Below are 26,266 nucleotides of genomic sequence, written 5' to 3'. Positions count from 1 at the left end.
GCAGCGTGCCAGGCACAGCACGCTGTTCCATTTCCTCAACTAACAGCTGGATGACGCCACAGGCACGTCCAGAGGGTGGCGAGGACGGCGATCACGCGCGCAGAGGTCACCTGGTCCAGTTGAACGGTTGCCCCGGTCCTGGCAGTCAGGCAGTTGCCCCGTTCGTGGCAGTTGGACAGATGCCCGGTCGCGGCAGGCGGAAGTTGCTCCGATCGTGACAGTTGGACATTGACGCCGGCCGTGGGCGGCGGCAGCCGGGCCCCACCGAAGCCTTTTCCTGGGCGCGCCCCTGACGCTTGGGCTCAGGCACCGGACCCAACTCCGGCGCGGCGAGCGCGTCTATGTGCGGACGGCACGCAGGCCCGCCCAAGCCAGCCAACATGGGCTTCCGTCTAGAAAAATGTGTAGCTGTGCTGCCTGTCCTGTCGCCGTGTCGCTGGTTGTGGTCGGGGCCTAAAACTGTCGAGTTTGCGCCGGCTCGTGCTTGCGGGCAGGCTGTTGGGCGATGCTTTGGCCAGACTGGCCGGCAGCGTCCGGTTTGCGGATTATTTTTTTCCTCGCCGCCACCCGCATGGACAGTTGGTTCCGAGAACAGACACGATCTCAAACAGACCCGGCCACACTCGCACCGCTCACCCGCACCATGGGCGCACGTGAGGCGGCGCGCCCATGGCGCTGAAGGTAGAACGCCGTCCGCGCCGCACCGCTAGCCGACACTTGCAGGTGCGTCCGCCCGCACCCGGTTGACCCGATGGGTCTCGGGTTGAAGACCGCGCGAACCGGTTTGCCGCGAGGACGCCCTGTCCTGGTAGACTGTGCCGCCTGACGCGTCGCCGCCGCGTGCTTTCCGACGGCCGCGGCGGTGCTGCCCCTGGCGGTGAGACGGCGAAACGGACGGGCAGACACCGCCTCCCGCGTCTGTCAAACCGCCGCGCGTGCCGTCGCCAAACACAGGCATCGAGCACGGCAGAGTGCTTCCAGACGCAAGCTCGGCGCTCCCCCGCGAGCCCTGCCGATGCCCGGCGCCCAGCTACCGCGCGCCAGGCCGGGTCCAGCCACGTTTGAGAGCGCGCGCCCGCCGGCACGGGCGCGGTTTGAGGGCCGCTGGTGCGGGGCAGACTGGGTGACCTTGGACCATGAGGCGGCGGCGCGCGGCCGCCAGGTGGCGCCTGCGTATGGTGGCGCGCCAGCCAGCCGACGCTGGCGGGCGCGCTCTGCGCCCGCCGCGGCAGATGCCAGCGCGGTTGCGTAACTCGTGGCAGGATTCCTCGCGGGGAGGCGGCACGTGTTCGGGTGCAGACATCCCATGGAAAGTTGGGTGTGAGGGAGGGGGGGGGGGGGAATAAAGGAGCACGGGGAGACGATCGTCATAGAATGATGTTCGTATCCAGGAAGTTTGCGACACGACCGGCCGTCGTTTTTGACAGCTTACTGCCCCTCCCCCAACTGGTCTCAAAGATACACACACCCCTTAGTAGCTGAGATCATGGATTTAACTCACCAATGCGAAAGACGGTTTGCAGAACCGAGGGTGCCAAGGAGGTGTCCGCGTCTGACCCTTTGCGCTTTTTGCGACACTGAAAATGTGTATCGTGTAATTACAATTGCTTGGATGCTGCAGTTCGTCAGTACGGTTCATCTGCACACCGGGAGTGAGCGAATTATGCACGGCAGGGCCCCGCGTCATTATACTAAACGAGTCTTGTGAACGCGGCGACCCCCACAGCGAGAAACATCGCTGCAAGGCGCCACGACGCCGACCTATGCAGTAGCTGCTCACGTCAATAGGCATGCACTTAAATTTCTTACTTGAATGAAGTAACGCAGCACCTGTCGCGCGAGTGTTACATTCTAGATCGGATGAACGGAGGAAGTGTCTGGCATTATCCCTCGTGGACGACGGTTTTGCTATTGTTCGCCGCACATCTTGCACATTCCTTACATGCCACCAGCAGACGGGGTCGTGCAGAGATCGCACATACCTTTGTGATTCTGGAGCTGTTGCCAGCTGCCTATCACCAGCCAGCATGAAATGTCGCAGCAGCAGTGACCCCGGCAGTTGCATGCGTCGGCGAATAATAGAAATGCCTGCGCGGCCGGAGGGACACGCCGCACGCCTAAAACTGACGTACGGAGACAGTAACGACCGTTTTATTGCGTCGAAATATGGTCATGAACACACATGTGACCCTTCTTTACTGCATGCTTTCATCACTCGGCAACGGAATCCGCTTGCTTTGTCCTTTTGCAAAAGGTGTGGCGGAAATGGATGAGCCGAGTTCAAAACGTGGTCCGAGTGGGAACCCTCGTGTCTTGAGTCCTGAGTCCAAGCCCTGCGTAAGCCCTTTCCACACTACTTGGACGCGGTTCCGCGTTCAAACCATGCGTTCGCCACAGATGAAACCGGGTCCGTGCCCAGGGGCCATGGACTCCGAGTCTGAGTCCTGCGGCCTTGCTTTCTCACCCGATTCCGAGACATAACACGTTGGCTTCATTTGCGGGCCTGCGAGCCCAATGCATCCGCTTCATGGCACACGAAGTCCACCAGCCGAGTCCAGCCGTTCCATGTCGCACGAGTCCGAGTCCAGCCGTTCCATGCCGCACGAGTCCGAGTCCAGTCGTTCCACGTCGCACGAGTCCTACTTAGGCCGTGAGTCCGAGCCTTGCGACGCTCATCTCCAGCACTACTGCAATGGCCCCAGTTTGCGAGCTGCGTAGGAATGGGCGTTGTGTATACAGGGCAGCTGTCGTGGCGGCTGAACGCCTGTGCCATCTCACCAGACTCAGCCCTCGGAGTAGCTGCCCAAAAGGGCTGATTAGGACAGGAAACATATCTAACAAATGCAACCTAACTGATTGTGGGCAACCAGGCGCATGCAGCATTTTTGTGAACGTGGTCTGTCGTGGATGCAGACATGTACAACGCACACAGAAAGACAGGGAGGCCAGACAGACATATACATATGGACAGACAGACATAGAAACATATCTAGATATAAAGGTCGGACAGGAAAGGGCATCTTGAGGGCAAAAAGAAACAGGTACGGGGCTGCTGTAAGGCGCAGTAGCTGCACACGCTCGTACAGCGCCCTTGGACCGTCTTGCGCGTCCCGATGTCAGCCGTGATACGTTACACCGTGAGACACGGTTCGGGAGCTCCCAACCTCATGTTTCAGGGGCCGGACATCTGCATTGGTGAGGGGCATGGGCCTGACAACAGTGCCACCAGGTGGGGTACATTACAACATCTTGCGTCATAGGGGGGGGGGGGGGGGAGATCGCAAACATTGGATCAACGTGAAGGTACACCCGGGTTTCCCTAAGTAAGCGATGCATCCTCTCTTCGTCGCAACTCGACAACGCTGACGTCTCAACGATGGCCATTAAGGCCATGTGTGTTAACGTATGCAATTTACAGCCATTGCTGATTTAGTGCCGTTGTATCCCATCATTAACTAACCCTCAGCGAATGTTGTCATCAACAGTCCTTCACCATGTAGTTTAACCCGCGTTGAATGAAAAATTGCTGTGCTCCCTACCCTGATGCACCGATGATCGTGTCCAGGGCTTAGCCCTCTCACCAAAGCCCGTTCATTTTTCGAATAGCAACGGCCGGTTGTCGACGGACGCTACCGAGTTAGAAACCGAACACCTCTGACGTCACGACGGTGTGTGTCACGCGAGTGCATTTTCTTGCTGGGCGAGAGCCGGCAGGTCTGATGATCCGTGACGCAATGTCAGAACGCTAGGGGCGGATTAGCACACGAGATCTTGGCGGGGAACGGACAGGTGTAGATTACCAGTCACTGAAAGCTACGCATGAACAGAGGAAGAGTCTGTGGGGTGAGGGGCACGTGCAGATTGCCAGCCATTGAAAACTACGCCTGGAGAGAGGAAGTGCTTGCGGGGGGGGGGGGGCAGGTGTATGCTACCAGCCCCCAAAACCATGGATGAAGAGAGGAAGTGGTCGGTTTCACCGCTGCCTGAGCGGGAGGGGCGCGGCTGTTTTCAGTGCTCTTGGACCCGCCCTTGCAGAGGGCGGACTCCTCATAGCCATACTGTGTCCGACGTTAGTGTCGTCCGGTGACGGGCGAGTCAAGGTGACTGAGCGTGAAACTGCCGCGACGATAAACCCAGATGCCAAATGAGATAAAAGGTGACGTAAGAATCGTGCTTATGATCGTGCTTACGATGAAGCCAACGACTTAATGAATCGTTACGTCTGCGTTGTACTGCATGTGTGACTACACAACAGCGGCTATTAAATTACGCTAATCTCGACGTGATGACACACACAGTCAGTTTGTCCGTCGTCAGTTGGAAACGGCAGTAATACGGCAGTAACATGATAACTCTGCCGGGGCGCCGACGACAATCCGGCGCGATAGCGGCGTAACCCCGCGTGGCCCCCCCCCCCCCCCCCCCTCTCCGCCGGCGGCGGCGCCGCGGCAGTTCGGCTACGGCGTGGGCCAGAGGAAGCCGCCGGTGACTCACACCTGGGACTGGCCGCCCTTGCTGACCGATAACCGCCCGGCAAACACGCCAGCTGATTGAACCCTCGCGACGCAGCCACGCCCCCACGCTCCGCGCCGGCGGCAGGTGAACCCACCCGGCGGCTGGCCGCGTGAGGCCGGTGTTTGGTTTGTTATTTAGTTGGAGCTGGTGAGGCTCGTTAAGCATTTGGGCCGCGTTGGGGGTGGGTGATAGGTAGGGGTGTGGGAGGTAGGACCACGCCGCAGCCGACCACAATATCACAAATCAGGAACCTAAATGTGTGGGTGAGATGGCTTCTACCGGTCCTCTGTCGAGTTACAGAACGAGAGAACTGCGATTTTTGCCATTTTCTTACGCAATGTCGGAGAGTTCACGTCTAGTTTTGTCCAGAGGTGGTGCGGGGCATGGGGGGGGGGGGGCGGGGGAGGACGACTGCCTCACCCCGTAATCCGCCGCCTATGGGTGACCTGTGCCAACTGGGCTCAGGTGGGGCACAGCCCTGCCGACCCACCGCCGTGCCTGCAACGACTTACTGATGACGCCGGAACAGGCCGGCTGGCGGGGCAGTTCAGGGCTGAGCTTCAGCTTCTGTCTCACCCCGTCCCGCCTGTAAGAACTCTCAGTCTCACCCCGTCCCGTCTGTGAGAACTCCCAGTCTCACCCCGTCCCGCCTGTGAGAACTGTAAGCCTCATCCCGTCCCGTCTGTGGGAACTCTCAATCTCACCCCGTCCCGTCTGAAGGAACTCCCAGTCTCACCCCGTCCCGCCTGTGAGAACTCTTAGTCTCAACCCGTTGAGCCTGTACGAACACGTCTGTTTTTTTTCCACGGTAAGGTTACAGCTATCGAGTATCCTTTTTGAGTCAGGCCTTTTTCAGTAGTTTTCGAGTCATTTGGAGTCAGCCTTTCATGGCTGACATGGCTTCGATGCCCTCAGATCCCATTCGCGGTGGTGATGCGGTTTTGTATTCGGCTGCAGGGGTCCAGCCTCAACCACAACTTTTCTGTCAGCCCCGTCAACCTGGAAAGAGAAGTGGGCCAAATATATGAGACATTTGGACATTGCGTGAAAAAGGGCATAGTTTTGTGCTTCAGTCATCTTCTCCCTTCCACAAAATAAGAAAAATCCCCGCAGTTTTAAAGGAGCACGCCCCGATTTGCTGATTATTGTAGTCTGCTGGATTGAACTTCAATGAAGCTAATCCGAATGCTCGACTGTCTGGCCCATATATTAGTCTCAGAACTTCCACCGGTATACCAAAGCCAACCCACGGACAAAGGTCAAAACGCGTGTGAACCCAGGCAGGACCCGGCTTGAGCACTGTTGCATGAATCCATCAGGAAGCCTTGTTCCGTTCGAATTTCTTGTCTGTCGGGCACGGGCGTTTGAATAATCCATTATTTACTCGCTCGCCGTTGGAAACACTGCGAGCTCCTGGAAGAGCATGCCGTGAATCCGGGAGTCCACGTGGCCACTTGAGACCAGTGACAGCGGGCCAGAGGAAATGTGCAAGGTTGTCCTTGCGCTTTCAGCACCAACACAGGCATACCAGACCAGACCACAGGCATGGCTACTGCGCGGTATGAGCAAGACACACGGGTCGAAAGACAACGTGCCGGCCGTTGCGAAATGTGTCAAGAAGCGAGGCATTCCTGGCGCCAGTGAAGTGCCACGTATTGTTCGAGGTACCCCAAAATAGATTCGGGGATCATGGCTCATAGATTTACAGATATAGAGGTATATGGATAGATGGATAAATAGATAGACATATATATATATATATATATATATATATATATATATATATATATATATATATATATATATGCCTGTGATGTATATATATAAATATACACACACACACATATATATATATATATATATATATATATATATATATATATATATATATATATATACATCACAGGCATATATAGGCGCTGCCTCATCAGCGCGAGGCAGCTGACTTTATTCTCGCTGTGCATGCGTGTCTGGCCATACGTGCTGGTGATGCCACTCAGATACGAATGTTGGCGTTACACATGCTCCGCAGGCTCAAGATCGACGACCGCGCTTGCGTTTTCTTTGTGGCGGAGGGGGAGGGGGCTTGTCTGCCCACCGTTTCACAAGCCAAGCCCCTGGCGGCGTATCCATCGTTGCGTCACAGAGCGATGCTGCATCGTTGCGTCATCGAGCGATGCCGCATCGTTGCGTCACTGAGCGATACTGCACCGTCGCGTCACCGAGCGATGCCGCATCGTTGCGTCACCCAGCGGTGCTGGATCTCCTCAAATGAACTGACATACAAATTTAACTATTTCCGACCTTTACTTAAACGAGTTGTCTGAACTCCGCGCGCGCCCAAGGAGCATTATTGCAAATGTGCAGACTGCTTGGAGAGTCGAAACTTTTACGTATTAAACAAGCACGCCGTCCAAGTCGTGGTGCTGGATGCGTCACACGGTACACGCTTATCGTTGTTTCCGTCCAATGTAAGCGTTTCGACTAAGACGCAATGCATAGCCTCACTGCCCTTTTCAAAATTTCACCCGCTCTATTTTCATCCCTCTAGAGCTGAAAGATGCCGGTGGCTGACAATCAAGCATGCAAGCTGGTATTCCCCCGCTGCCCATTCAATTCCCGCGACCACCCTGCCGCGCCCGGCTCCCCCCCCCCCTTCCCCTCCCTCCGCCGCCGTCTGACGCAGCGGCTATATCGGGCGGCGGCGCGGCGCCACCACGCACGAGAATCAATCCTCTTCCCTGGCCGCCGCCGCGCGGCCGGCGCGCTGTTGCTAGCCGCCCCAGGGCGCCTTCCTCTGCGCGTGCCGCGCCGCCATGAGCGCGCGCGCGACCGCCGGCGACGATCAATGACCCCTGACCCCCATGGCCGCCGGGGTTAGCGGGAACACTGCGCGTGTGGCAGAGGTCAAAGGTCAGGCTCAAGGGCGTTGGGAAGCTGTCCGTGCTGACCCGTTTCAGCACGCTTTTGGCGCTAGTCGGAGCTTTTCATTAGCGGCTGTTTTTTTCTGGGCCGAGAGGGGCCCATTCCAGCTAGAGGCTTTCACGGTTAAGATTTCCTTTATCCGACACACCGGCTACCCATGGCGGCTGTGCCCATAACCACCCGCTACCCATTCCTAGTCGGTTGTTTCCATCTTTTACCAGCGGCGTAGTTTCAACGAATGAGCGGAGGGAAGTGTGGGGGTGGGGGACTTAATGAAAAATAGTGCACCCTATCACCAAATTAGCCAACAAACGGGCTTCTCCCTCTGGCTCACTTCCTTCTCAAAGTTGACGGGAGGGCTGTAGCTCAACCTGGAGAGGCGGGAGAAGGGGTGAAGCCTCCCCAGACTTGAATGAATCCTAAAAAATAATAATTTTCCGACGAGCTTGCTTAATTTCAATGGGAGCTTTTGGGGTAACTTCTACCCCTTCTTCGGCCTTGGTCAGACAATAAGATTCTCGAAAACAGATGTAGGCACGCACAAAGCAAAAAGGATTAAACTCACTTGGAATCAACATACCTATTCCTCTGAGGTAACGCAAGTAGAATGACTAGTTTTTAGTTTTAGCCACAGATGAGTAATAGAAAACGTTCAAAACGCTCATAAGATGTCGCCAGAGGCACGCCCAAAAATTGTCCTTAAGAAGGTTTACGTGAGGCTCACTCTCAATTCGGAGAGGAGTTAAGATGATTCCAAGCTAGCCATTCCAAAGCTTTGGATATGTAGGCAACCAACCGTGGCTCATTGATAACTCAGGTGAACAGGGGATTTCCATTGCTAAGCACTTGTACTTGATGTCAGTTGTCCAAGCGTCTTCAGGTTTGTTTTCCAGAAATAAGCGCTGTAAACATTTCATTGCCATGATTTGTATGTTCAGCAGATGACTTTGCTTAGATGGAGTGGTGATTCGCATCCCAAATTTCATGATATTTGGCAGGGATATATTTGTCTCTCCAGCATGCTGTAAAAGCGTCCAACAGAGCTGATGCTTAGGCCACCAAAATTATTCCCGCAGGCTGGTTATATGAATGTGTCTAGCTCCCTTCAGGCCCGCCCTATAGTTATTTACATCCTTGCTGTAACGCTGAATGCGGCCGTTTGCTGTCGCCCTGTCAGCTTCCACACGGGAAATATTTCAGATGTTACACACCGCACTCGGTGATGAAAACATCGTTAACAGTGGTTTGAGGATATAACAGTACTTACATCTTAGGCTTTTGAAATAGATAGATGACGTAGAGGTGTGAATGAACACAAAATATTTGGAATGAAAATGCTTCGCTATCGTTTCAGAAGGGGCCTAAGCCCCGTTCCCTCTGCGATATTTCAGCCCCTTCCTGGAATACAATGTACAGCCAACTAGTTTGTGCAGACTCGGTCTTGAAATCTGTCGCCGATAAAAAACCATGTATTTTTGCCGCCCCGCGTCAGTGCAAGGACCTATTGGAGCGCTTGTCTGCTCTAAATGACATGCTGAACGCAGCCAGTCTGCAGCAGAGTTTGCTGCAGACGACTTGGAAAAATTCGGGCTGGATGCAGCAGACGACATGAACACGTTGCCAACGGGCCTGTCGTAATAATCTCTTGATCACCCATTCATACGAGGACAGATATTGTTGCATTAAATATAATGCATTGATAACAAATATAATGGATTGCACTAAACAGAAAGATAAATGCGTAGACATTATGTTTGAGCCGTTGTCACATGCTGGTCATGGCACCAGTCACTCCGTGCCCAGACAGCTGTTGCTGACGGTGCTGACTTCAAATGCCGCGGACATTGTGAGTGGCGCAACCTTGAAAGCCTGACGTCATTCGTCGGCCCACAGCTTGCAATAGCTGACTGGCTGCAGATTTGGTCGCGGAAAGCAAGCTAAAAGCGCCAGCGTGCGTCAGTTTTAAGTTGCAAAGTTAAAGAAGTGATTTTGTTGGCTGGTCACGAAGTTTTTTCGTTTTCTTTCCTGCAGTTCACCGTTCGTCAACGGGTTAATGAAACAAGGTCAGGCTCTCCGCAGCGCGCAGCCTCCAAAGTACGTGGCCCACCTATTGTCGCCAAGAGCTCGGACTCCCAGGCCACGAAATACACGAGCTTATATCTGTAGTGGAGAGTGCTAGGCGATCGCTGCGGTCACGTGACCCACGCGCTCACGGCCTCATGAAGCCTATGAAGCGAGCGGCAGTGGTCCGTGACGGTCGAACCGCGTGCGCCGGCGCGCTTGGCGACCATGCTGCCTTTACAGGGGGGGCGGAAACGGCAGTTTCCGGCTGCCTTCGATCGTATTCGAGGTCGTGGTGTGGACGAGCACGCAGAGGCAGGACCGGGTCCTGGTTCTTTTCTCGGGTCTTAGCGGCCGGCCGGGTCTGGCCGCGTGCATTGTAGCGCGAGCGTTACTAGTTACTGGTTTCTTGGTGGCCAGTCATTCACGCCATGGCATGGCTTCAGTCATTCGCGCCATGGCTTAAATTAGCCGTAACAAAAACAAGATGGAGACAAACGTTATGTTCATTTGCGATTTGTGTCCTGCCTTTCTCAGCAGACTGGGGACAACAACTGTTAAAGATCGGGTAGATCAGGCCCGTCTAAGTTCCACTGCCTTCCTGCATTGATGCCAGCAGTCTAAACCTACGCATTTATGCAAAAATAATGAGCTCGGTAGCACAAATATTTCTGCCTTGTCGCCAATGGGCGTGTGTTTATGTGCATGTGTGTGTGTGTGGGGGGGGGGGGGGCATGGCCCCTGACGACAGCGAAACCGTCCACACCCCGATTGTTTTACTGGGACTGCTCTCCACACCATAGACTGCCCCCCCCCCCCCCGCCGGCACCGATTTGACCGCATGGAATCGTCCTAGGTTGGGTCCCCTGAGCTGCTGACGTCCCTGGCATGCCCCCCCCCCCCTCCCCGTTGTCTCACCCCCTCCCATCACCACTTACGAACCCGAGAATGACCAAGAGCCCACGAACGGCTTACCCCCGCAGCGTCGTAGCCGAAGTCGCGACACGCGTGGAACGGGTGGACGTGCGCATGCGCACCAACATGCACATACGCAGGATCGTACGCTGACATGCGGATTTGTGTTATGCGAGTCAATGTTGTACCGCCAACGGCGGAGAATGCTGAGAAGAGTTGGTGTAGCAAACCTGCCCCACTTCCTGCTGTCAGACGTCGCCCAGTCCGACCTAGCCTTCCACCAGAGCCTTTCGCCGACAGCGTATGGCGCCAGGGGGCCTCCGTGCTCGAGTCCAGTCGCTTGTCCAAGCCGGGTGCCGTGCAGTGTCACTTCCGTGTCACTCTAGGGCCGTGTCACACGGACTGCCAAGCCCCAGCTGCAGCCGCGTGTTTTGCTCTCTGTCCCCGGCCGACTGAACCCGCGATGCTGGCGACGCGTGCGTCTGCGCTTTCAGCGCTTGCGCGCAGCTGGGGGCAGGTAATGTTGTTTGGGCGCAAAATGGCCCCGACGCCGACGCGCCTGTGACACCAAATGAACACCAGAAAATGTTGGTTCTTCGCCATGTGGTAGTCATTTTACCATCTCCTGCGTGTGGCAAACGCGCTTGAGACACTTACGTGGCTTGCGTAAATTATTTAGTGATGTTAGCAAACCTTGCCTTCTCGACATGCTAGCGTGTCTGACGCCGCGCTCCACGCCAGCCGGCCGATGTGGCGTACTTCATCGGCGGTGAGACGGCTGCGCGCTCACACTGCTCAGCTGACCTACACCCACGTCCGTAAACCGGGCCTCTTTCTCTGTACCATGCACTTCACTCGGCGGTGGCAGTTCTGCGCCGCTGCAGGAACGTGATAACGGAGCATCGCCACGAGCGCCGGCCCGGTCGCCTGTCGACCAACCGGTGGACTTCCGGTCGCCTGTGGTCCCGTCGGGCCCCTCCCCTCGGCATGCGCCCGGCGGCGTGCGTGGTGCTCCCACCAGCCCCCCCCCCCCCCTCGCCTGATCGACCGTCCGCTGGTCGAGTCTGGGTGGGGGCTGCGGACGGGGGGGGGGGGGGAGGAGGGGGGCGGGGAAGGGGCGAGGTGGCGAGAAGCTGAGCCCCATTCGGATGATTTGCTGAGATGCGCTTGGTCGTACCACGATCCGGGATGAACAAGTAAATAAATAAACGAAAAAGACGACAAATATCCTCACCACAAGCAACAAATGTCAAATGTAACGAACGAGCAGAACGTAATCAGTGACTGGCGACGATCTTCGAGAAATTTCCGACCATGACGAGGATCGTGAACATGACCGTGACGAGGATCGTGAACATGACCGTGACGAGGATCGTGAACATGACCATGACGAGGATCGTGAACATGACCATAACGAGGATCGTGAACATGACCGTGACGAGGATCGTGAACATGACCATGACGAGGATCGTGAACATGACCATGACGAGGATCGTGAACATGACCATGACGAGGATCGTGAACATGACCATGACGAGGATCCTGAACATGACCATGACGAGGATCGTGAACATGACCATGACGAGGATCGTAAACATGACCGTGACGAGAATTGTGAACATGACCATGACGGGGATCGTGAACATGACCATGACGAGGATCGTGAACATGACCATGACGGGGATCGTGAACATGACCATGACGAGGATCGTGAACATGACCGTGACGAGGATTGTGAACATGACCATGACGGGGATCGTGAACATGACCATGACGAGGATCGTGAACATGACTATGACGAGGATCGTGAACATGACCATGACGAGGATCGTGAACATGACCATGACGAGGATCGTGAACATGACCGTGACGAGGATTGTGAACATGACCATGACGAGGATCGTGAACATGACCATGACGAGGATCGTGAACATGACCATGACGGGGATCGTGAACATGACCATGACGAGGATCGTGAACATGACCATGACGGGGATCGTGAACATGACCATGACGAGGATCGTGAACACGACCATGACCGTCACCATGACCAGGACCATGACCATGACCATGATCAGGATCATGGCCATCTTAGCTCGGTATGGATAACATCCACCGGAAAACAGTTCTTTGAAACACGGGCTTCGACCCGGTGAACACATGAGCCTTTATTATTGCTGTCACGTGCTTCTAGCTCACGTGGCACCGTCATATGTGGGAAATGCAATTATTGTGGTAAACAATGTCTCGCCTAGCGAATGCACGGATGGGGCAAAATTATCTCGGTGTAAAATTCCAAAAGTGTAATTTTCGCTGTCCTCGGTCATGCCCAAACGAAGCCAGGTTGTGGTTTGTGTGATGACCCAACAGGATGCTAGGGTGAAAGAAGACGCAACTGAGATAGGGTCCGAGGAAGAGCCGGACACGAACACGGAAACGGATACGGAAACGGACACGGAAACGGACACGGAAACGGACACGGGAATGGACGCGGACACAGATACGGACAGGGACGACACGGATACTGAAAAGGAAACGAAAACGGACGCAGACACGGACACGGACACGGACACGGACACGGACACGGACACGGACACGGACACGGACACGGACACGGAATAGCTGACGACTTTGAACACCCAGTAGACGCGTGTGCCCCAGGACATGCAATATGCAAGCCAGGGAGTGAAAGTAGGCCCAGGCGGATGAGGCCACGAGCTTGGCAAATGTTTCCAATGTATTATATATATATATATATATATATATATATATATATATATATATATATATATATATATATTCATCTCTGCTCGTTAAAACGTAGGTGACCTAGCGTGATGCTGGCTTCCTCTGCAATCATTGCACGAGTTCCTTGAAGGGACTGGGCTCACCAAAACTTCTCTAGACGTAACAATATAAAGCGCTTTATAAGAAAAGTTTCCCAACAATTACACCTGTTGCACGCGTTCCGACCCATTCTCGAAAAGAGGCGTCGAATCTCATTTATGATACACGACTCTCAATTTCTCACCGGCTTTCAGTTTGACCCTGACCTTTCACCCCCGAGACCCCTCGACGGAAGTGATGTGCCGAAATTTTTTCCTGCTGTTTCTTAAATTAGGCTGCGAGACTGAGGAAGGACAATAGTAAAACATGCATGAAAGTGCGCCCAACGACGGCATTCCTGCCAAATTCCAGCCGCCTCCCCTCCAAAGTTGGCGAAATTGGGAGGAGAGCCTCTCCCATCGATCGTCATTAAAATCAACCCTGACCTTGACGTGGGAGCCTTTCGAAATCCACGATCTGGACTTGATTCACTGGTCGCACCATGAGCGCCGCCACGGTGACATTGGGCCCGCCCAGCCGCGGCCGGAGGCGCCGGCTGACGAACGTGCTCACGCTGGGGACGCGCCCGCCGGCAGACGCCGATGGCGGCGTGCGGCTGGCGCGCTGCCAAGGCTTTCCAATGAAGCGCGCAGCCGAGCAAAGCCATGCTCAGCACCCGCCATGGGCGTGGGAACGGGGCGGGGGGGAGGGGGGGTAGGACACCCCCGACTTTTTGAAAGTGTTTACCATTAGCCCTAGGCGATAAGATGGAAGGCATTAGATTGGAAGGAACTGACTGGAAGCGTGGAGGAAATTGACTTCGGAGTTGGCACTGCGCGCTCCCGCCTCCCACGCCCACACGCTGCCTGAGGCGTCCCCGCGCTCTGGGGCGAGTCGACAGCCAGACGAATGCTTGGTGAATGGTCGAACTTGCTCCGGAGGGCTGGAAGGAGACAAGCACTTACGTGCATTGTCCGTGCCGCTGCCTGTGTGGAGGAAGTTCCCAGACAGACCGGGTGGAGTCGTGAGTGCGCGGCTAGGGGCATGGGGTTGAGAAGCGAGGTTTCCTCGCAGAGCCCGATCAGTGTGCGTCGATCAATGACGCGGCACGTCGCCTCCCCGAAATGGAGAAATCCCATTAGGTATCGCATGAGCAGAGCACTGGATAGAGGCCATTTCCTACCGCCACCCCACCTCATCCTCCTTCGGCTACGCTGACTGCGCCTTCGCTCAATACAAGGGCGGGCACGAGCAGGCGGCGCCGGGCCGAGCCGCTGTACGGCACCACGTCTCATGCGCCGTGCAGGCGGTTGCCATGGCGCCGCGGCCTTGGCGCCGTGCAGGCGCCGTGTGAATGTGCACCGCTACTGTAATACCCAGGCAGGGCAACGGCGGCCATCTTGAATGCGGCCGCAGCAGCTCTTCTTCCTGAAATGCACCTCATTCGCGGGGTCCAGTGCGTCGGCTGCGGCGCACACAGGGCCGTGGCTTGGTTTCATGCATTTTTCTTGTCGATGCATCGGAGGCCATTGAGGACCTGGTGTGTCGATTTTGTTAGTGCTCAACCTTAGTTTAGATGGGCTCCCCGACGGTAGTTTAGATGGGCTCCCCGACGTTAGTCGAGATGGGCTCCCCGACGTTAGTTTAGATGGGCTCCCCGACGTTAGTTGAGGTGGGCTCCCCGACGTTAGTTTAGATGGGCTCCCCGACGTTAGTTGAGATGGGCTCCCCGACGTTGGTTTAGATGGGCTCCCCGACGTTGGTTTAGATGGGCTCCCCGCCGTTAGTTTAGATTACCCAATATATTTTGTTCAAAATAAAATATCACAAGGAGGAAAAAATCAAATATCACACAAACCTTATCTTCTTTGGACGCAACTAGTGGGCCTTGGCTACAATACGGCTTGAACAAAGGGCATTATATACGTGATGCGAAAATATGGATTCGTTATGGCCGTTTTCAAGCTAAAATGGGCTAAATTCTTTGGACGAGCACACATTTTAGGAAGGCTAACTCGTCTGGGGCTTGGCTCAGCCTCAATAATTTGAAATGTCGCCGGCCTTGGACCGAAGCTAACCACATTAGCATCTTGTTCTTGCTCTATCTACGATTCTCGCCACAACTCAGTAATGAATACCAAACAGGGTCTGCATAACAACCATAATTTGCGGGACCTAGGCTGAACGCGCTGGGCTGAGATCGTGCAAAATGTGCGGTCGGTTTTTCTTTTATCCATGGTAATCACAAATCATGTCTTCTGTTGAGCTGCAGCTGCTATGCGCGAAAGTTCATCCTCTTTCACAGCCCCTGAGAGCGGCGCTTGCCTCACCAGACATGACCACCTGTGGCGTACAACTGTGTTGGCCCAGGGCCACGGTCCTTTCGGTGACTTGACATGAATGGGACGGGAGACAACGTAACGCAAGGTTAATTCATGTTTTTCGGGACTGGCAGGCGACGAACAGCCTCCTAGAATCGCAGCGAGAGGCTCCCGCGGCGAGGCGCGTTTCTGTCCACCAGAGGCCTGCCTCCGAGTGCGTCAGCTAACCTTTTCATTGACCTTGACAGCTGGTCATAAAGCAAATTCGTTGTTGGTTTCCCGCGCGACAAAAAGCAGTGCAGCTGCATACATAGTCAGTAGGCGAACTTTGCTCAATCATTGATACTTTGGGTCATGAGCACATAAGAAACATACTTTTGAGGCTTTCAGTATTCTTAGGGACTGTGATTATCTGGGCTGGTACTGGAGGGCCCGATCACGTTGAAAAAACACGGCGAGGCAGCACTTCGCTGGCCAAAGCCTCAAAGAGATGCACAGCCTCATCACGCATGCAGCCCTGCGAACTTGAACTTTTGATTCCTCCGGAGCCCGGGCGGAAGTCGGGCGTGATGGGTGGCTTTAACGCGACATTGGCCTCGAGTTCTACGTTTTTTTTCTACGTGGTGCCGCGTGTTTGAGAGTCCTACGGATTTGTGTTTGTGCGCAGGGCGCCGCGAAGCCCGCTGACGATTTGGTCAGCTGATAGCGGCCGGTCGGTTAGCCTGGTTTCGTTAGAACTCGGACGATCAGCTGACGCCTTCTTGGCATCGGACGATGTAAACATACCGGCGCCGCCGAGCTACCGCCGAACCCGTGGCGCCATCTATTATCCGTCGGCCCCAACCACGCGCAGACCGATTTATCGTCCGCAGGTATTGATTGTGATGCACCCGCGCAAGAGCCCTTCCCCTTAAGTGGGGCGCGGCAGGGGCGGGGCACACGTGCACCCGGGCCGGGTCAGACGGTCCGATTCATGACGGGGGGTGGTCGGTTGCGCTCGTCTGGCTGACCGGCTCCGGTCCTGGTGATGGGGGGCGGGGGGGAGGGGCGGTCGGTTGCGCCCGTCTGGCTGACCGGCTCCGGCCCCGTTGACGGGGGGCGGGGGGGGGGGCGGTTGCGCCTGTCTGGCTGGCCGACCCCGGCCCCGGTGACGGGGGCGGGGGGGGGGGGAGCGGTCGGTTGTGCCCGTCTGGCTGACCGACTGAGGCCCGGGTGCACGGTCGGCTGGTGTGGCGCGAGTGTGCGCCGGCGGCCGCACGGAAAACAGCGGCCGCCCGTCACAGACGAAATCGCGATCTTTCGCGGCGATAGACGGCGAAAGGCAGACGGTGACGTCACGGTCGAGTTGACGGTTGTCGGTTGTCGCTCAGACCGTACTCCACCCAGCACAGCGCTGGTTTAGGGCCGGCTCGACATGGACGTCACACACATGGTTGTTGCGCTGGTTGTTGCGCTGGTTGTTTGCGCTGGTTGCGTCGGCCGTTTTTGTCGCTGATGAATGGCTGATGCCCGTCCGCTTCCCGCGGTCTGAGTGACTACACGCGCCATGGACTAGCCTCAGGAAGCTGCAATGGGAAGATAGCACGAGACGCCCAATCCAGAGCGTGCGACCCAGCACAGGACTTTGCCACCCGTCTCACTCTCAGCATAGCTAGACAACATTAGTTATCTGCGTACTGAATAACGCGTCCATGTGCCCAGGCACAATCTGCTCTCTGTTTCTCCAATGACACACGTCCACTCCACGTCCCGCCTGTCTGCCATATCCCGGCGCGACTAGCCGTTGTAGGATCGGTGGATCGGTAGGATCGGTAGGATCGGTAGGATCGGTAGGACCGGTAGGATCGGTAGGATCGGTAGGATCGGTAGTGATTGGCCGCGATCGGTAACGAGTCATCCCCGTTCCTCATCCGCCCGAATTTTGATTAAGTTCAGCATACCAAAACGGCGAAGTCTTGCTGGCGTATTTTGTTGTCCGTATTTAGGATTCTCAACCCCTCCCTCGTCCCAGGGTGGAAGGTCGCGAAATAGGTTGGGGAAGGGGGGGGGGGGGCAGTAAAATATGTTAGCCTGCTCAAAAACGCGTGTGAGGGGTGTTCTCTCGTGATTGGTTAGCTTTCCTCTCAAAGTTGGGGGAGGACCAAAGCCCTCCAACAAAAATTAATCTACACACTTTCACTTCTGAAAGTTGAAGGGAAGGGCTGAAGCTGAAGCCAATGGAAAAGGAACCTACTCCCTGCTCCCTCTCCCATTCCTCCTCATTTGCGCCCTTGGCTTCCACTGAGTGAGTCGTTGAGTCATAACTCCTGGTTGGAGGTGACACATCTGGCTTATGACTAGGAGAGAGTGTTTTGTACTAGTGTACAGTTTGCACCTTTTGAGCCCATTTTGCCTTTGGGGTGGATCAAATCCTTATAAATCGCGGACCAAACAACGCAATTAAAATAGCCCAGGTAATGGTGTTCGCATCACTTGTTCTGGGTGACATCACGGTACTGGCTGATAGGCCAAGAGTAGTGTTCTAGAGTAGCATTCGGGAAGTATATATATATATATATATATATATATATATATATATATATATATATAAGTAGAGAGTGTATTCGGGAAGCATAAATAGAATAGAATAAGTAAACAGTCAGATTCGCGCTCGTGCTTGAACAGTGGATGCCACTGCCGGAGGTCTGTCTGGTGTTGGAGCGCTTTGTGTCTGAGTTCTTTGCCTACTGCAGCGATCTTTTCTGCCACCGCATACAGTGCATGCAAGTTAGAGCTGGAGATTCACAGCAGTGGGCGATTCAGTTCCTATGGAGGGTGGGTTGGAATTCGTTTTAGGGTTCGAGTTTTGCAAAGACTGAAATATTTGTATCGACGTTTCAGGGCTGTGATGCCGTGTAGTACCAATTTTGAAACGATGTCATTGTTTTCCAGTTAATATTTCCGAGTTCTCCCGTATTATAGCACAGCGCTGATCGATGCCCTCACAATACCCAACTGTGCCTCCTCATCAAGTTTGACGTTTACGCGTGGCAGACAGCTGAGATCAAGGACAAGGACGTAACCGCTTCCTGGAAGTTATCCATTAGTCCTTTTCGAGCCTGTCCGTCCATTTTACACAGTCATAACACATTGGCATCAGGCGCTTACACGACCCTCTGCCGATGCCAGCGCTGGGACAGGTTTACACGACCCTCTGCCGATGCCAGCGCTGGGACAGGTTTACACGACCCTCTGACGACGCCAGCGCTGGGACGGATTTTCGCCTCCTCGGCATGCGCGCCATCGTTCATGTGAGAAGCTTTGCAGTTGGTTTGGAGAGAATAACATTTCCTACGAAACTTAAGAGCTTTGGCTCTAGTGCTTTCAGTGTCTCTCTACTGTCATGACAGTAAGGGAGCCGAGACGCGGAGTCCAAGACGCCTCCAAAGACGTCCGAAGCTGCACGTACTGCCTGACGGGCATCTTCATGTTCTTAGTTTGCTTCTTCATGGTTCAACATATAACGCCGTCATGGATCACATTGCATTTATTGCGGCAGAAGGGACAACTACACTTTGCATCACCATTCCGTTGCCGTGTAAAACAGCTCAAAGAAGATTAAGTAAGCTCCAACTAATCACGCACGATGCACACTTTATCCATTATTTCATGGTGTGGCGGGGTTCACCACATGCGGTTTTCGAGTGTTGTCAAATTCGATTGCCAAACCACTGAGACCAGTGTTTCCTCCGTTGTAGCACGTGTTGTTTGGCACCGCCTGTCTGTGTCCCACTGACATTAATCAGCCTTCTGACACAAGACATTCTCTCCGCTGCAGGGCGGAGTGGGCGCCACCACCTACCTGTGTCCCGAGTGCGGCCTCAGCTTCCAGTCGCAGCACCAGCTGCAGACGCATCACGGCGCGGAGCACGCGCCGCCCGGCCAGGCGCCGCTGGAGCCGAGCGGCGGCGAGCGTGCCACGGTGGTGCGCGCGCCGGCGCGCGCCCGGCCCGAGGAGGCGGCGCTGACGCCGGCCGTGCACTCGCACAGCTGGCCGCCGCACGACGGCCGCGAGAGGGCGCTCTGGGTGGAGCGGCCGGGCGAGCCAGCGCTGCGCCTGCCCTACCTACCGAGCGGGCTGCGCTCCGAGCTGCGCTTCCTGCCGCCGCTGGTGGGCATGCCCGAGCTCGGGCCCGGCCGAGGCATGCTCGGCATGATGCCGTTGCTCGGCAGCCGCCACCTGCCCGCCGCCAGCGAGTTCGACGGCCGCGCCCCGCTCAACCTGTCGGCGACGGAGGGCGCCGGCGTCGGCTCGCCGACGGCCAGCCCCTCCGGCGACCGCTCGGCGCCGTCGACGCCGACGCCGGCCGACGACAGCGCGCCCGTCACGTGCAAGGTGTGCACGCGCGTATTCGAGTCGCCAGCGTTGCTACGCGACCACGCCGCGGCGCACCAGGGCGACCGGCCGTTCCGCTGCGAGTGGTGCTCGAAAGCCTTCAAGTTCCGTCACCACCTCAAGGACCACAGCCGCATCCACACCGGGGAACGGCCCTTCGAGTGTCCCATCTGCAAGAAGACGTTCGCGCGCTCGTCCATCCTGAAGACGCACACCAAGATCCACAAGCAGGAGGAGCGGCGCTTCGAGATGACGCCATTCCTGGGAGCCAGCGCGCCCAGCCTGGTGGAGATGGCTCTGCCGGCCAGCGAGGACAGTTCAACGGGACAATAGGTGGCGCTCGGGGCGCTCGGGGCGCCAGTGCCTGGAGGTGCGCAGCCCGTGCGCCCCGCGCCCCGCCGCCGCGGCGAGCAACCAACGAATGTGATATGCGAGGGTGCGGCACTGCCCTCTGTCGGCCCTAGCTGAAGTTTTGGAAGGTGCCGCTAGGTGACGCGCGTGCAGCTGCTTCCACGATGAAAAGAGCGCAAGCCTTTAGTCTTTCTTGTTTTGTTTTCATAGCGTAAACGTGATAGAATGACGCGTGTTTGGCGTAGGAAAGGAATCAGGGTATGGCGGGGTAAGTGGTGTCCACCGATGGTTGGCAAGGTTGACAGTAGGCGTCCCGCCGGTCGGTGGTGGCGCTAGCATTAACTATCACGTGCTGAGAAGCCGCTGGAGGTCCAGGTACTCGTCCCATGATTTTATGGAAGCATTACGTATTTCCCTTGCAGACCCACTTTGCAAGATCTTCGCAAGCATGTTTTTGGCGCGTGTGTGTTAACTGCCTCCATGGGTGTAGCCGCGTCAGTTAGATTGGGGAGGAGAACAGTTTAGGATTTAGGTTGTCATACTGGCATCTGAGGGGGCTTCCCGACCATGAAATGACATTTGCAGTTTGAAAACGTCGAGGGCGTTCATCCAACAAACAGAGATGGGAGGATAAAAATTCCATCGTGTCGAAGAAGAAAATGGGAAGGGGGGGGGGGGACACGAGCCACAGCCGTTATCGCGGTTACACCCATGCTTGTTTTGATCGAAAATCACACACGCTGTCAGACGTTTCCTTGAGGTCCAGGCTTCCTATGCTTTGCTCCTTTTCTAATGACGCTCGCCCCGTTCGCGTGTTGCGGGTGCGAAGATGGCGCCACCCCCGGCTGGCGGCGGCCGGCGGCGGTTCTTCCCAGCGTGTTTCACTGTCCTGTCTCAGGGTCGCTCGACGTGGCTGTACTGTGGGCCGTGAGGCGCCGTTGCGCGGGCTCAGATGGGGTCGATGGAGAGCTCTTGACGTCTGCTGACCTGCCCCAGCCCCACCCCCTCGCAGCTCGCACCCCCGCCGCTGGCTCTTTTGTCAGTGGTGGTTGGTGAGGCACTGGTAAATTGTTAAAGTACATTGCTTTGAGGGGAAATTTTAGTTTGCGGATGTTGGCTGGCACTGTCTTGTCAGAGGACCCATATGTTAACAGAGTGCTTCGCTTTCGCAACGTAAGTAGTTACATCATATATCAGTTTATCAGGCTCATTCCATATAATTGAGAAAACCTTTTGCATTATTTCGTAGCCAATAGGAAGATTACTGCTTCCCGATGATCCGATATTTTACTTTTGCCCAGGAACTTCAGTTTGCTAAGTACAAATCCACCCACACCCCCGTCCCCAATCACAAAACCTATTTGTACAAAAGCCGGGGCTGGGGCTGGCAGCGACTGTGGGCGTTTGACCTGTCAGCTGCTGCGACTGGTGTTTGGCGGGCGGAGGGCGGTTGGCTGTGAAGTGTTCTTTTTCTGCCTGTGTTGTCCGTAACTCTGCAAAGGCGGCGTTAGGTGGTTCGGTCTGCTTGGTGTCCCTCTGTCGGTGTTTCTGCGCGGTCGCCTTCCCTGTCCAAAATTACACGCTCCAAAGCGGGGATCCGGCGCTCACAGCGCCAGCTGCGGGTGCGATTTGGCACTTGCAGTTTTGAAATGACCGGCAGGTTGCTCTGGGTGTGAGTCCAGCGGTCGCCGGCGTGGGAGCAGGGCATGATTTGAAGCGCTATGAATCAGTTTCATCTTTCCTTGGAAGCCCTTCACATGAAAGCTGATCCTGGGTCGTACTGCGACGTTTCGGACTTTCTTATGGAATGTGACTGCATGGGTAGGACTGGGTCGGCATTCCTTTAGGCTGGGAGCGGCAATGCCGCTGCAGCGGGCCTTTCTCCGAACAGCTGCTCACCTGGGAGAGGAAGGACGGCAGGCCGGTGTCCGGCGGAAGGCCAAATCAGTTATTATGGGCTGAATATGTGAAGCAATAAGAGCGTCACACACGCCAGGGGAGAAAATCCAGGGATGCTAGTTTTGCACTGGCGACTCCTGGATGGGACACCCCTTCTGATTGTGTTGAGCCTCTTCAGCGGGCGACCGAGCCCCTCCAAACACGCTAAAAGTGGTTTTCATGCAAGCACTTATGGTCATGGACAGCCGTGTCTGATCCCTCACGAAATTTTTATGAAACTGCGCCCATGCATGTTAATTTTAAATTTAACTTCGGTCAGCTGAGTAGAACTTTGTAAGTTGTCAAGTACGCGGTGCTTGACAACAGCTTTTTGTGGTTTTTAAGTGTTGCATGTACCCATGGAACTGGATTTTAAAACGTTACAGCTCCTTTTCCATCGCTTTTAAACGTACCCCTAGGCATTTTGTGCAGCGTGCCATTTCCAATACCCCATTTGGAAATTTTTTTCGCGCTACGTTATGCTAGAAATTAAACTGCATCGCAATCCGCTTCGGCGGGGGGGGGGGGCAGTTGAATGGGATTAAACGGGGCTCCAACACTGCGTCATGACGCAGTTCAAAAGACCTTTTCCATTGCTTAGCAACACCTGTCACTCAAAACTTTGCCGTACGTTTTAGACGTTCAGTGCGCGGCCAGCATGCTTGTTTTCCTTCAGCCTCGTTTTTAACGTTGCAGAATTCACGCGCAGTCTGAAGCGTCTAAATTCGCTCCTGACTTACCACCCTGGTATCAAAACCTGCATCATCCCGTCGCATGGCCCAAGGCGTCCCGCCTTCCACCGTTACGCCGGCCAGCCGTACAGATACGGACCCCTGATCCTCTGTTAACGGAACGCCTGGACTCGGTCTAGTCTGAGTCTGAACTTAGTCTGAGTCTGAGCTCAGTTTAAGCCTCGACCTGAGCTCGGTCTGAATCTGGGTCTGAAGTCGGTCCGAGCTCGGTTAGAGTCTAAGTCTGAGCTCGGCCTGAGTCTGGGTCTGAGTCCGGTCTGAGTCTGAGTCTGAGCTCAGTCTGAGTCTCGGTCTTAGTGGCGTACACAGCGAGCGTCGTGTTCGATCGAACGTGCTGCAGGCTGCGCTAGTACAAGTCAGATAACTGACTTATCCGCTCCACACAGGATAGGGTCTCCATTTTTCCCACCAGCAACCTGTCTGTAGACGCCAGACTCGCAGTCGCGGCACGCAGCGAGCGTTCTGGCTTTTTTTCCCTCTCTTTCGTCGCGTGACTATCCTCTCGTTGATTTCCATGCTTCAATTGCGTTGGCGTTCGGGAGACTCATCCCCAAGTGCGATCGCGCTGCCGCTGGAAGGCGCGTCCTGGCTCCCGGTTTTGAAGGTCGCACGATGTCACCGGTGCGCAGCGAAGGCGACCCCCCGGTGCGCCGGCGGGGTCGGGCTGGGGGCGGCACGGATCGGACGACACGCAAGCGTCGTCCGGCCGGCCGGCCCCGGTGTGGTGTGATTATTGGCACTCTGCCAGATCAGGGAAGACTTGTGATAGCATTGGAACGATGGTGGCGGCGGCTGCCGGGGAAGGTTCGCGAACGGTCTGGGCCCCTGCGGAGCCTAGGAGCGGTGCCAGCGAGGTGGGTGGGGTGGGGCGCGTGGAAGCCGTCCTGTGTGACGGCGAGATATCTGTGATATTTTCTGCATCGGCCAGGTGGCGACGGTGCTGCGGCGTCGCGGTGAGCGGCGGCAGCTGTAGTTGTAAATGGCACCACCAGGGGCCGGTGTGTTGTGTTTCGCCCGCCGCGCGGAACTGCCGTTCAGAGGCGCGAAAGGAGGTAGGATAAGGCCATCATCGGATGCACTACGCTAACGACGGATGGCCCGCAGGAGGCGAAGCTGGTCCCCCGGAGTGCACGTCGCCCCCCGGGGCCCCGCCCGTCGTGGCGTGACGTGACACCGCCGACGCCCCTGATTGGCCGGTTCTCGTGTGGCGCCAACAGCTTGGTGCTTGCCGATTCATCGAAACCCGCCGACCGGAGGCCGACGCAGTTCCCGCTGGGCCCGTCAGAGGGCAGCAGCGCCGCGTCTGCCACCGGTCGCCGGCGCTTCCCCTCTAGTTTAAGCCATAGTGATTAACTCCATGCAGTGGCACGCGTGCCTGCGGTGTACAATAGTGTTCTAGTGCGCTGAGGTGTTCGGCCGTCGCGCCGGACAGCACCGCTGGTCTCACCACCCGGTCCCTTCCCGTCCCCGGCCCCGCCTCTCGGCTCTGGCCGAAGCCAGACGCTTCGCTATAGCGCGGTGCAGCCTCAGGCCTCGTCCGAAAGTCCGCCTCCGTTTCACCGTCCGCGCGCTGGCCCAGCCCGCCGCCTGGTGGCGAGGCCCCGAACCACTGCCCGGATGTGGGAACTGTTCGTGGGCTCCTGTCTCGGTTTCGGTGACGATTTTGGTGCGTGGCGTTAAATCGACATCGATTTCCGCGTGCGTCGACGGCGGCGACGCCAACCCCGCCTTGGTTCCGTGTGTTGAGGATGACCGCCGGCCCCGTCGCTTGTGTGGTTCGTGCTGTTTACGGCGAACAGAAGGCCACCGACGCCTGTTTTGACTCTTTTCGCTGCACCCGGTCTGGTCTGTTACCCCCGCTTCTGCCCGCTTCTGGTCGGTTACCCCTGTCTTGCCCCGCAGTGTTTCATCCGTGTGTCCAACGTGCCGCGCCCGCCGACTGCCGCCGGACGCGCTGTTTAAAATGCGGGCTGTAGATGTCGCGGCGATCGTGCCGGTAGGTGGCAGCGGGGGCGCGGGGCACTCAATTCTTAATCAGCTGGTGGATCCGCTTTCGTTACCCAATAGCAGCAGAGTAATGGCTTGAAATAAACAGGTCCCTCGGAGATACCGTGTTTTCTATTGACTGAGACAGGGGCTTAGAACAGAGTTGTCGGCGGTGGGCAGCAAGGGATGCTACAGGATGTCATAAGGGTAGAATAGGATGGTATCTGATTCAGTCAACCTCTCGAGAGTGTATCACTCATGCTTGAAGACCTCATGGAAGTGAGTTGCAGAAATAGGTCGTCCAATTCTAGATATCTGCTTTTGTGCCCGGGAAGTGCCACCTTGCGTACACAATGTCATTCTGGTAGCAACATCGGCCGGTAATGTACATATCCCGTCGGCCGACATGCTCTTTTTTGCTCAAGTCGTCCCATAACGGCGCATAGCCATTTTCCATCATTTATTGTATCCATTCACAACGCGCTCATACACATAAAGACAAAACTAAAATCAAACCAAACCACATTGCACAGTCTGTCGCAGCCACCCTTCCAGTGCAAATAGAACAATGCAAAATACATCAATAATGCTCATTCATTGCAACATATTACATGACATTTGACGTTACAGCTGCGATACATTTGAAGCTGCTGAGTCGTTGGTACAAACGGTTTTCACCTATCTCCGAATCGCTCCATCTTATCACTCGAATTTACGGTACATTTCTCCACGTGCCACACGCCGCGAATGCAGTTTCTGAAACCGTCGGTGTCGATGTCGTCGCCGTGGAATTCTTAACGGACAATAGTCTGCTTAGTGAACAATGCAGCTATCTTAACAGCATGCGCTCCATGCATGCACAACAATGCGGAATTGGCATGAAGCCGATCAGTCCCCATTAAGTTTTGATTCAGAATAACGGATGGCACTACCCAGAAGTACATCAGCCGAGGGCGTGGCCAAAAGTATTGTTCAAGCGCGTTTCCTGTGCTGCATCCCGGCTGCACTGCACTCAGAAAATGACTCCGAGACGACGTGCCTAACAAACAGGTAACGTTTGGATGGAAAGTGTCTATGAGCCATTCTAAACTGGCGACTTCGCAGACGAGTTGATTGGGTCACTTCAAGGGGAGTACATATAACCCCGACCAGCGTTCACAAAGTCAAGGCCGTCCGCCTCCCGTCGCCTCTGAGCCGCAGATTGAACCGACGGCCGCTGATAAACACAGCAATCACGCGTCCTTAACCTGCTGAGTGTAACCGATTTATTGGTGATGGAATGTGAACTGAAGCCACCATTG

At 55.7% G+C, this 26,266-nt stretch overlaps 1 protein-coding gene across 1 annotated transcript in view; it reads left to right on the top strand.

The window, feature by feature from the left end:
• LOC119094603 (protein bric-a-brac 2) overlaps positions 1–25,086 on the top strand; it is a 62,983-nt gene extending 37,897 nt beyond the window's left edge. Inside the window, exon 7 of the mRNA XM_037217670.1 lies at positions 19,381–25,086. Coding sequence (XP_037073565.1) covers positions 19,381–20,271 — 891 coding nt within the window. The 3' untranslated portion in view covers positions 20,272–25,086. The remainder of the gene's footprint in view (positions 1–19,380) is intronic.
• Positions 25,087–26,266: the final 1,180 nt, after the last annotated feature.

This window comes from Pollicipes pollicipes, unplaced genomic scaffold, assembly GCF_011947565.3.
Source record: "Pollicipes pollicipes isolate AB1234 unplaced genomic scaffold, Ppol_2.1 Scaffold_1600;HRSCAF=1878_pilon_pilon_pilon, whole genome shotgun sequence".
NCBI classification, from domain to species: domain Eukaryota; kingdom Metazoa; phylum Arthropoda; class Thecostraca; order Pollicipedomorpha; family Pollicipedidae; genus Pollicipes; species Pollicipes pollicipes.
Note: the sequence above shows the minus strand (reverse complement) of the source record. Positions and strands in the feature narration are given on the sequence as shown.